The sequence below is a fragment of the Bos mutus genome, chromosome 15 (assembly GCF_027580195.1).
Source record: "Bos mutus isolate GX-2022 chromosome 15, NWIPB_WYAK_1.1, whole genome shotgun sequence".
Classification (NCBI taxonomy): domain Eukaryota; kingdom Metazoa; phylum Chordata; class Mammalia; order Artiodactyla; family Bovidae; genus Bos; species Bos mutus.
Window position 1 is genome coordinate 730,825 of NC_091631.1, and position 12,213 is coordinate 743,037.

General features: G+C 48.5%; 1 protein-coding gene across 1 annotated transcript in view; it reads right to left on the reverse strand.

Moving 5' to 3' along the window:
* Positions 1-9,912, reverse strand: part of MS4A14 (membrane spanning 4-domains A14) — a 28,612-nt gene extending 18,700 nt beyond the window's left edge. The window contains exons 1-3 of the mRNA XM_005906420.3: positions 9,775-9,912; positions 5,405-5,533; positions 2,725-2,775 (exon numbers count right to left, since the gene is read on the reverse strand). Of these exons, the coding sequence (XP_005906482.1) occupies positions 2,725-2,775; positions 5,405-5,533; positions 9,775-9,912 (318 nt within the window). The remainder of the gene's footprint in view (positions 1-2,724; positions 2,776-5,404; positions 5,534-9,774) is intronic.
* Positions 9,913-12,213: the final 2,301 nt, after the last annotated feature.

Here is a 12,213-nt window from a genome sequence, read left to right on the forward strand (position 1 = left end):
GCCTTGTAATTAGAACCGATTTTTCAGTCCGAGGGCAATGGCACCCCACTCCAGTACTCTTGCCTGGAAAATCCCATGGATGGAGGAGCCTGGTGGGCTGTAGTCCATGGGGTCACTAAGAGTCGGGCACGACTGAGCGACTTCACTTTCACTTTTCACTTTCATGCATTGGAGAAGGAAATGGCAACCCACTCCAGTGTTCTTGCCTGGAGAATCCCAGGGACGGGGGAGCCTGGTGGGCTGCCGTCTATGGGGTCACACAGAGTCGGACACGACTGAAGCGACTTAGCAGCAGCAGCAGCAGCAGCGAACTAGGACCCTATACACACCAACAGATCTCTTGGAGTTTCCATTTCTGCTTTTACAAGTGAGAGTGGAGTCACCCAACTTTAGGGCATATCTGCTTATTTTAATAGATATTTCATGTAGGTCAGCTGTGTGTCAGGTGCCGCATTAAGCCCGTGATTCACGAAGGTAAACACGAAAGATGAGGTCTTGCCTTCATGTGGCTTACCTCACCCCCTAGAGGATTCAAACCGTAAGCAACCAAATCAGTAACATCTTACAGATGGCAATGAATTTGGACTGAGATTTAATGGTTTCCTTCCTTTGGCTCTCACTTTTCGAACCTCCAAGCTATTAACAGTTCAGATAGCCCCACCAATTTCCTATTCCCTTTACTTCCTATTTTTTTTTAATTTTGTTTCATTTTGTTATATAACTCTTGAGTTCCTTTGAAGGAAGAGAGGTGTCATTCATTACCTAATCCCAGCATGGATAGTGCTCTTTTAAAAGAGAAACAGAAAAGTCTCCTATCTCAGTTCTGCGGATGGTTACTATACTCGACTTTGCTACATCTGTTGGAAGTGCAGTGATACATTTATGCATTTACACACCCTGTCCTATCCGGCAGGACGTGTGACTCTCTGTGGTGTAACTTGGAAGTACACCTATGATTTTAATGTTTGCCCCAAACGCAGATCTTTCTCTGCCCACGGGGATTTTGGCAGAAAATACCCAGGGCCACACAGATATGCCGTCTCGCTCAGTCCCAAGTCTTTTGGTTCCTTCAAGGCTCTGTTCTGGCTCCCAGAGGACATTTCATGGACTAACATCTCTAGCTCAACACCCACTCAGGTGTATTCTGCTTTACAGTTTACAAAGAGCGTGCACAGCTTAGTCTCCTCTCATCCTCAAGACAGTTTTAAGATGTCGGCAAACCCCCTTTTATCCCCACGTCACAGGTCAGTAGGATTCTGGGGTCACGTGATTGTGAATTCGGAGGAAGAGCCCTGATGGAGCCAGGTCTTACACCGCCCAGGTTAGCACTGCTGTCCCCGTGACGTAACGGTCTGCCTCCAGCTCAGTGAGTCGTGGGCAGGTCTGCCTTATCCTCGGTCTATCCCTCAGGTCCAAAAGGAAGTCAGTGCAAGAGAAGAATGAAAGTTGAGGCTTCGTCTGCATTGTCCGTATCTATCTCCACAGGTAGAGAGAGATGGAGGCCTTCGTCCCCGCTAGAAGCCCCTGAGGTTTGTAGCTGTCTCTAGGGGATATTGGCAGAGGACCATAAAGAAAGAGGTAAAATGGCTTTCAGAGAAGGTCTACTTCTCCAGGGCCTTAAAAAAATCAGACTGGTTAGGCATGTAAACATTTAAGTATCATTTTGTCTTATACGTGGTATCTTATTAAATCCTCAAAATAATCCTTCAGATTTGACACAGCGATGAGTGGTGGCCTGGATTCAGCCCTAGAACAATCAGCATCAATGCCAGACTCTTTCCTGCAGACTTTGGGCAGACCCCAACGAGAAGAGTCTGTCGTTGCTGGGGTGTGTGTGTGTGTGTGTGTGTGTGTGTGTGTGTGCAGTCACTCAGTTATGTCTGACTCTTGTGACCCTATGCACTGCCCGCGAGGTTCCTCTGTCCATGGGATTCTCCAGGCAAGAACACTGGAGTGGGTTGCCATTTCCTCCTCCAGGGGATCTTCCTGACCCAGGGCTCTAACCCACATTCCCTGCACTGGCAAGCGATTCTTTACCACTGCGCCACCTGGGGAGCCCATTGTTGGGGTGAGGGTGTAACAACTGGGACCCTGGGATTGATTTTGCTTACAGTAGGGTTTATACACCTTGACACAATAAGTATTTGGAGCCAGATACAGGTTTTTTTTTTTTACTATCCTTTGTATTTTAAAATGTTTAGAAACATCCCCAGCCTCTACCCACTAGATGACAACAGCCCTCCTCACCCTCCCACCCCTGGCTGTGATGATCAAAATGTCCTCAGCGTGGGGCTTCCCTGGCAGTCCAGCGGTTAAGCCTGTGGCTTCCACTGCAGGGGCCGTGGGTTCCATGCCTGGTCAGGAACTAAAATCCTGCACTCTGAGCTTGGCAGCCAGGAAAAAAAAAAGTGCCTTCAGGCTTTGTCTAATATTCCTGGGGGTGGAGCTGGAGGAGGCACAAAATTACTCCCAGTTAAGCACTGTTGAGTCAGAGGAGTGTAAAATGGTCTTTAATAAGCAGCTCCTTTGGTTGATTTGACCAAGGCAGTGGCACCCAGGGGAAGGCTGCAGGGCTCATGCTGCTGCCAAATAGCAGGGACCTCGACTGCACACTTGATGCGCAAAGACTTCCCTGGAGGGTCTTTATTACCCAAGGCTTTCTGCCCAAAGATGCTCTAAAAGAAGTACAGTTTCAAACTGCCCAGAAGTCACAAGGCGACTTACCACACACTTGTCATTGCTGTGGGTTCCTGTGAGGTACCCTGTGACAGTGAACTGTGGGGAAGGAAAGAGAAAAGTTACCAGCGATGGAGCGCTTGACTGCCCTACAGTATAACCTCCTTCGGAGACTATATCGTAACCGACATGTCTGTGACCCTCCCAGACCCTTCCGTAACTGGCCTCTTCCATCAGGGAAGGACGGTGGGCCCTGACGTAAGAAAAAAATCCTGTGCTGGCCATGCTTGTCACTCAACAAGGGCTCTTTGCCCGCGTAAGGTCCAAAAGGTACCACCCTGCTGGGCTCCAAAAGAAAGACAGTCCTGGGCTCTGGGCCTGGAATAGTGAAGGTGAGCTCTGTCTGCTCTGAGTAAGTGCGGGGCCTGGAATCTAGTCTTATCTTACCCACTTATTTATATGAGACACAAAGAGCCTGGCTGTTGTTTAGTCGCTTTTTGTGACTCCATGGACGGTAGCCCGCCAGGCTCCTCTCTTCATGGGATTCTCCAGGCCAGAATATTGGGTGGGTTGCCATTTCCTTCTCCAGGGGATCTTCCCAACCCAGGGATTGAACCCACGTCTCCTGGAGAAGAAGGCATCAGAGGATGAGATGGCTGGATGGCATCACTGATGCAATGGATATGAAGGAGATCATGAGGGACAGGGAGGCCTGGCATGCTTCAGTCCATGGGGTCGCAAAGAGTCGGACACGACTGGGCGACTGAACAACAGCAACTTCTGCACTGCAGGTGGATCCTTTACCACTGAGCTCCCGGGAAGCGCAGAGAGCTTAGAACCACACAGAAAAAATGAGACCAGTGTCCCCCAGGGTGGGGTCCATATTTTTTTTTTATGTTCCAATAATAAGAACCTCTGCCATGGGAATTGGTTTTCCACTTTAGGGATATTGGGCCTTGGAGTCAAGGACCTTGAGAAGACATGTAGGGATCAGAATGTTACCTCTGATGCCTCCTTCAGCTTCACCTCCCAGCTTGGGTCACCGATCAGGCTAGCTCTACTTCCAGGTCATTCCCGAAGCCGTCCGCCTTTATCTTTGCTGCCGCCCAGAGAGTTCAAGGTACCACCTCTCCATTTCTGGAATCCTGCAGCCTCCCCGCAGCTGGTTCTCCCAGATCTGCTCTTATCATGCTTGGGCTCATTACCCTCTCAGGGGACATAACATTTTAGAGATAACAAGGCTTCCGATCTTACTAACCTTGCTCTCGTATTAAAGCACCACATTCTTTTTACGACCATAAGGATCGGCATGACCTGGTTCCAGCCTACATTTTTGGCTTCCTTTTATGCCACTGCAATAGACTCATTGGTCTTCTTTCTGTTGCTCTCGCCCACATCAAGCCCTCAGCTCATGCTTCACTGTTGCCGGGAGCGAGCTTTCCCTCTACTTTGTGCGGTGAACACCCACGTGCAGAGCGCCTCCCTGGCCTCCCAGCACAGGTGAGTCCCCATTAAATGTTCACCTGACGCCTGGAACTCCTCCGAGGGCGCAGCAGGATGTGGTGACGTGCCTGTGGAGCTGCTTGCACTTTCGCTTATAGCCTAGCCACCAGATGCCTAACCCTGTCTATTTCTAAGCGCAGCTCGTCACTTCTCCCAAAGAGGGCCTTGTCCACCAGGGCCCTGGCACCTAGGACCCTCCTGCAGATGTAGGATGGGTGCTCAGTAAATACCTCTTCAGTGAAGAGTGGAGTTTTAAAAAGTAATGTGCCAGACCCTCATTGTCGTTCACGCGTGCCGATCACACAGTATCACGCTGGGAACGTCCTCTCGTGACGTGGGGAAGCGAGGAGCTGGTCTGCCTGCTTTCTGTGTGCGCTGTGAAAGTCACGCTGTCTCACGCCATTGACGTTTGGGAAATGGAAGCTAGGAGCACTGCTGGTGTCTCAGGAAAGGTGCCGGGTGTTTGTGCTCATCAAGAGAGGCAGGGCGTTAACAGAGACAGTGTCTCATTTCTTCATTACTTCACCCATGTGTTCACGGAGCGATTCATTCACGCCTGCTATGCAGCAAGCATGACTCTGAGGTCTGAGAATGTAACGACAACTCTAACAGACAACACTCATGCCCTTTTGGGACTCTAGGTTTTAATAGAGGAAGCTCTACAGAGTCTAGCCTTAAATATGATGGCATAAGATTAGGAACCAAGGCTGTGGGGATTGGACAGATATAGGTCTGTACTAGGAATTATGTTTACGATTCTTTCATTAGCTGGATGAATGACATTCATAAACTGTCTCTGGGCATAATGAAGCAGTTGAGCCATAATAATGTGTTAAAATTCTCCTTAAGCTTTGAGAGGCTGTGATTGTGAGTGTTAGCCAGGCAGGTTTAAATTGCTACCTACTCCCAAATTCCATTTTTTTTATTTGCAAAGGGAAAAGTAGGATATATGCCCATCTAATCTCCCAGATTGGTAGTAAGGAGCAAATGACTTACTATACATACGAGGGCTGGAAAACTTTTCAACACTGTACACGTAAGAGCGGTTATCACCATGAGGATGGTGGTACTGCCATGACCCAGATGGAATCACTTCTTTTCCCGGGGAGGGGATTGGCTATCTGGTCTCCTTGGGGACCACCTGCATGGGATTCATTGTCTCAGGACTGGAGTCAATTCAAACCAGTCTTTTGGTAATTCCTCCAAAGCTCCTAACAGTACTCACAATAAATGCTCCCCAGAATGGATATCCTGTCAAGAAAACCAGGGGGAAGCTTTGGGCGAAGTTGAAGTAATTCAATGCAAATATAGCTCCGATGCCGGCAATGATCAGGGCAAGCAGGACCTGGGAAGCCTGTGAAGAGAAGAATGGGCCGGTGAGGCCACGCGTGCCCGGGCTCTCTGGAGCCTCCTAGGCGAGTGGGCATCGCCACTAGAATGTCGCGCCCCTCCGCCTGCGTGCCTTCCCCTCCTGTTTACCCACCATTCAGGCTTTCAGGAGGCCCGGCGGCCTTCCTCCCCTCACTCCCCTGTGTCCGTGTCCGAATCCTTCGTGCTCACCCTTCCCTGCTGACAGTGTCTCTGGGGTTATCAGTCCGTCTGCATCTCACGGGTTTGAGCATGTGTCTGACTCTCCCTCTAAATTTGCGGTCCTCGGCTTTTGGCACCAGGGACCAGTTTCGCGGAAGACAGTTCTTCTACAGCCGGGGGGTGGGGTGTGGGCGCTGGGGAGTATGGTTTGGGGATGGTTCTCGAAAGAGGCGTGAACCTCGATCCCCCACAGGCGCGGTTCACAGTCGCCTTCACACTCTGATGAGACTCTAGAGCTGCTGCTGATCTGACAGGTGATGCCGTGAGCAGCCAGGGCTGCTGGAAACACAGATGAAGCTTCGCCCCCGCCCGCCCGGGGCTCACCGCCTGCTCTGCGGCCCGTTTCTCACAGACCATGGGCTGCCACGGACCCCTGCCCTAGACGGCAAGCTTCTCGGGACGCCGATCCCAAACTACTCACCTTGACATTCTTTCCCCTTCTGTAGAACCAGCCTCCTGTTACCATCCTCACCCCAACACACACACACACATTTTCCACATTAAATATAGCCTTTGAGAATTATGGCAACCGCTCCAGTACTCTTGCCTGGAAAATCCCATGGACGGAGGAGCCTGGTGGGCTACAGTCCATGGGGTCGCAGTCAGACACGACTGAGCGACTTCACTTTCACTTTCTTTTCTTTCTTTTTTGAGAATTGTAGCCTCAGTCCAGTGCTCTGAAAGTGTGTGAAGTTCCCTGAGCTGGAGCAGAGAAGTTGGGGGGAGGTTATGCCTCACCTCTTGATGCGAAGGCCTGTCCAGAGCCAAGAGTGACCCCGTGGGCCCCTCAGCCCATTAGGGGTCACAGGGAGAGGGGAGCGTGGTGGTTCCTGGGGGTCCGCGGCTTTCCTCAGCGCAGAGCGTCTCTGCGTCCGCTCAGGCGTCTGGGTTCCCCCAGGCCACACGTCTATGGCCCTGGGTCACAACTGTCCCTGTAGTGTTCTGATTCTTGTACTAAGGATGGGGGCTGTGCACACAGCTTTGCTCTAGTCTATTTATGACAGATTGTGTGTGTATCAACGCTGCAGCTCACTATGAGCTTTGAGGGTGGTTTTCAAAGAGCTCCCAGTGCCTGTAACAACACAAAGGCGATGTTTAACTTCACCTCCAAAGGCTTTTAGCTCCGAGAGAGGTGCTCCCACAGCCCAAGCTCACTCCTTAAATAAGATATTTAGAAAAGTGGCCCCGGTTTCCTCTGTCCCCCCTGCTGGGATTCAAAGATGATCACTAGCTCCTCCTGAAACAGGCCAGGGATTTCCTCAGAGTTAGTGGTCTTATTCGTGACAGTTGAGCTTTCTATTTCTTTTTTTTTTTTTTTTATTCTTCCAATTTTATTTTATTTTTAAACTTTACATAATTGTATTAGTTTTGCCAAATATCAAAATGAATCCGCCACAGGTATACATGTGTTCCCCATCCCGAACCCTCCTCCCTCCTCCCTCCCCATACCATCCCTCTGGGCCGTCCCAGTGCACCAGCCCCAAGCATCCAGCATCATGCATCGAACCTGGACTGGCAACTCGTTTCCTACATGATATTTTACATGTTTCAATGCCATTCTCCCAAATCTTCCCACCCTCTCCCTCTCCCACAGAGTCCATAAGACTGTTCTATACATCAGTGTCTCTTTTGCTGTCTCGTACACCGGGTTATTGTTACCATCTTTCTAAATTCCATATATATGCGTTAGTATACTGTATTTATGTTTTTCCTTCTGGGCTTACTTCACTCTGTATAATAGGCTCCAGTTTCATCCACCTCATTAGAACTGATTCAAATGTATTCTTTTTAATGGCTGAGTAATACTCCATTGTGTATATGTACCACAGCTTTCTTATCCATTCATCTGCTGATGGACATCTAGGTTGCTTCCATGTCTTGGCTATTATAAACAGTGCTGCGATGAACATTGGGGTACACGTGTCTCTTTCCCTTCTGGTTTCCTCAGTGTGTATGCCCAGCAGTGGGGTTGCTGGATCATAAGGCAGTTCTATTTCCAGTTTTTAAGGAATCTCCACATTGTTCTCCATAGTGGCTGTACTAGTTTGCATTCCCACCAACAGTGTAAGAGGGTTCCCTTTTCTCCACACCCTCTCCAGCATTTATTATTTGTAGACTTTTGGATCGCAGCCATTCTGACTGGTGTGAAATGGTACCTCATAGTGGTTTTGATTTGCATTTCTCTGATAATGAGTGATGTTGAGCATCTTTTCATGTGTTTGTTAGCCATCTGTATGTCTTTTTTGGAGAAATGTCTATTTAGTTCTTTGGCCCATTTTTTGATTGGGTCGTTTATTTTTCTGGAGTTGAGCTGTAGGAGTTGCTTGTATATTTTTGAGATTAGTTGTTTGTCGGTTGCTTCATTTGCTATTATTTTCTCCCATTCTGAAGGCTGTCTTTTCACCTTGCTAATAGTTTCCTTTGATGTGCAGAAGCTTTTAAGGTTAATTAGGTCCCATTTGTTTATTTTTGCTTTTATTTCCAATATTCTGGGAGGTGGGTCATAGAGGATCCTGCTGTGATGTATGTCAGAGAGTGTTTTGCCTATGTTCTCCTCTAGGAGTTTTATAGTTTCTGGTCTTACGTTTAGATCTTTAATCCATTTTGAGTTTATTTTTGTGTATGGTAAGCCCTCAGAAGCATTGCTGAGAAATGAGCAAACCCTGCATGTTTCTAAACAGAACTTTAATTCCCTTGTTGATCAAAACATAGGGACGTTTTGTGACAACCTAGAGGAGTGGGAGGGGGTTTCAGGAGGGAGGGGACACGTGCGAGAAAGGCTGATCCGTGTTGACGTCCGGCAGTGAAAGTGAAAGCCTGCGCAGTCGCGTCTGGCTCTTTCCACCCCATAGACTGTACACTCCGTGGGATTCTCCAGGCCAGAACACTGGAGTGGGGAGCCTCTCCCTTCTCCAGGCAGACCTTTCCAACCCAGGGATCAAACTCAGGTCTTCTGCATTGCAGGATGTATGGCAGAGGCTGGCACAATATTGCAAAGCAATTATCCTTCAATTAAAAATAAATAAATACTTTGTCAACAAAGGTCCATCTAGTCAAGGCTATGGTTTTTCCAGTGGTCATGTATGGATGTGAGAGTTGGACTATAAAGAAAGCTGAGTGCCGAAGAATTGATGCTTCTGAACTGTGGTGTTGGAGAAGACTCTTGAGAGTCCCTTGGACTGCAAGGAGACCCAACCAGTCCATCCTAAAGGAAATCAGTCCTGAATATTCATTGGAAGGACTGGTACTGAAGCTGAAGCTCCAATACTTTGGCCACCTGATGCGAAGAGCTGACTCATTTGAAAAGACCCTGACGCTGGGAAAGATTGAAGGTGGGAGGAGAAGGGGACAACAGAGGATGAGATGGTTGGATGGCATCACTGACTCAATGGACATGGGTTTGGGTGGACTCCAGGAGTTGGTGATGGACAGGGAGGCCTGGTGTGCTGCAGTCCATGGGGTCGAAAAGAGTCGGACACAACTGGGCTACTGAACTGAATTGAAATAATTTGTAAAATGTAGGGAAGTGGTCTTGTAGGCTACATGTTAGCTCTTCTACTGAATATCCAATTATGTGTACATGCTCATGACTTAGAAGGCTGCAGGGACTTCCCTGGCCGTTCAGTGGTTAAGAATCTGCCTTGCAGTGCAGGGGATGCAGGTCCATCCCCTGGTCAGGGAGTTAAGGTCCCACATGCCGAGGAGCAACTGAGCCCACATGCCACAACTACTGAACCCACGAGGCACAACTAAGAGTCCATGCGCCACGAAAAGATCCCGCCTCCTGAAACTAAGGCCCAAGGCAGCAAATAGTAACAGATAAATGAATAAATAGACAGGCTATCTCTTTTTAAAAGAGTATAAGAAAGAAGGATGTATTTTAGATGACAGATGAGGGGAAACTGAGGGGATCAATGTCTTTTCTGAAAAGCATCTCTGCAAACATACTTGGAGAAATAACATGGTCTCCTTTCCAAGAAGACCCATGAGTGGGCGAGGACTTACCCCCAGGACTTTCGGCTCTCCCTTCAGGAATTCCAGCAGAGAACTGTGAGGGCCATAGGGAAGTGCAGTCAGTACAGTTTCGTTTGGTTGTACACTGATGACGTGGGTTGATCTTTTGACCTCAGATGATGATTCCATGATTCAATGGCAAAACTCTATGAAAAAAAATGGGTGAGTAACCATTGCAGCCAAAATCATGGTCTGCCATCAGTCTCACATGGAGTCCTTGGCAATGAGCCCTTAGCAATTACCCAGCACTAGAACCACAGAATCACAGTCATTGAGTCACAGAGTCCTAGAATTCTAGAGCATCTTCTTCTGTCTTCCTGGTGAAGGATCCGGTTATCTGGAAGACTTGCTTTATTGTCCACTTATTTGTAAACAGATGGTCAACACAAAATAAACAGGTGGTGTACCAACAAATCCCAGGGCCTGTGTTCATGGGCTAGAAAGGAACTAAATGAGGAAACACCCACGGTGTTCCTGGCACTGCGGAAGGGGTTCTGTTTTAACATGTATTCACATTGATTCTTTTAACATTTCTACCATCCTGAAAATGAGGTACAGAAGGTTAAACTGTTCGAGGCCACGTACCGAGCGGCGGGGAAGGAGTCAGACCCTGCCCGCCTGCCTCCAAACTCTGCGTCAGCCGGGCTGCCACCCTCTTTCAAAAGGCGTTTCCCACTCGTGGTTGACTGATTGTCTCGGTACTGATTAACCATCTTTCTTTCCAGCGTGAAAATCAGTACATGCAGGTATTGGACCAGATGTAGTTGCCACTTCCATAGGGTGTAACTCTAGCTTTCAAAAAGACAGGTAAGATGAAGTCAAGTGAGAGTCTTCCTGGTTAGAGCTATGCAAATGCAACTCAAACAATGTAAAACTCTGTATGGAATTTTGCTTTCCGTGTTTGTGTGTGCGTGTGTGAAAGTCACTCAGTTATGTCTGACTCTTTGCAACCCCATGGACTGTAGCCTTCCAGGCGCCTCTGTCCGTGGAATTCTCCAGGCCAGAATACTGGAATGGGTAGCCATTCCCTTCTCCAGGGGATCTTCCCAACCCGGGGATCGAAGCCAGGATCGAATCCGCATTGCAGGTGGATTCTTTACCATCTGAGCCACCAGGGCAGCCCAACATAGGGCTGTAGTGAGAATTAAATGAGATAATCTGCATAGCACACTTTTGTAAGTGCTGGTGTTATCACCACTGTAGTGAAGAGCAGATGGATGGTAGGAGAGAAAGGGTGTCTGAGTCTAGTGCTGTGCTTAGTCGCTCAGTCGTGTCTGACTCTTTGTGACCCCAGGGACTGTAGCCCGCCAGGGTCCTCTGTCCACGTGGATTCTCCCCGAAAGGATACTGGAGTGGGTTGCCATGCCCTCCACCAGGGGATCTTCCCAACCCAGGGATTGAACCCAGGTTTCCCACATTGCAGGCAGATTCTTTACCATCTGAGCCACCAGGGAAGCCCCCTTTTTGTAATTTTTAAAAAACGTTTATTCATTTACTTACTTTATTTTGGCTGTGCTGGGTCTTTTCTCTGTTGCAGTGAATGGGAGTTCTCTCTAGTTGCGGTGAATGGGCTTCTCACTGCGATGCTTCTCTTCTTGTGGAGCACCAGCTCTCGGGCGAACAGGCTTCAGTAGTTGCAGCACATGGGCTCAGTGGTTGTGGCTCCCAGGCCCTGGAGCACGGGCTTGGTGGTTGCAGCTCCCGGGCCCTGAAGCACGGGCTCAATGGTTGCGGCTCCCGGGCCCTGGAGCTCGGGCTCAGTGGTTGTGGAGCATGGGCTTAGTTGTTCCATGTGGCCTGTGGGATCTTCCTGGATCAGGGATTGAACTCTTGTCTCCTGCTTTGGCAGGTGGATTCTTTACCACTGAGCCACCAGGGAAGCCCCGTTTTCCATGTTACTCCTTGCTATTCTTACATTTGTTATGATTTTAACAATTAAACCATAAAGCAAATAGTTTCACAAAACCTCCCATAATGTTCAAATATTACCTTGAGTATTTCCTAGTTATAGCAGGGTTTCTTAACCTTGACATGGCTGGCATGTGGGGCCTGAAGACTCTTTGCCACCATAGAAAGTTGTTCTGTGCATTGTAGCATCTCCCAGGGCTGGAGATTAGAGGATGCCTTCAGCTCCTTGCCTACTCAGTGAGGCTGCTAACTCACTTCAGCAAGGAGACTCTCACTGGAGTTGGCTAAGATCAGAAGGATCAGAGAGTTTGTGATAAGGATCTGAGTATGTGTGACTCAGCCAGTGATTCTGGGTTAAGTTTCTGAGGAAGATGCATTTTTAGAAAATCAGGGCTAAGAACTTGGACTTCTAATATGTATGATAAATGTCTGCAGTGTCTTCTTGGGCTTGGTTGAAACTTTTCACACCTTTTCTTGCTACAAGTTTCTTAGATCTTCCTGTTAGTGATTCTTGCTAATTGA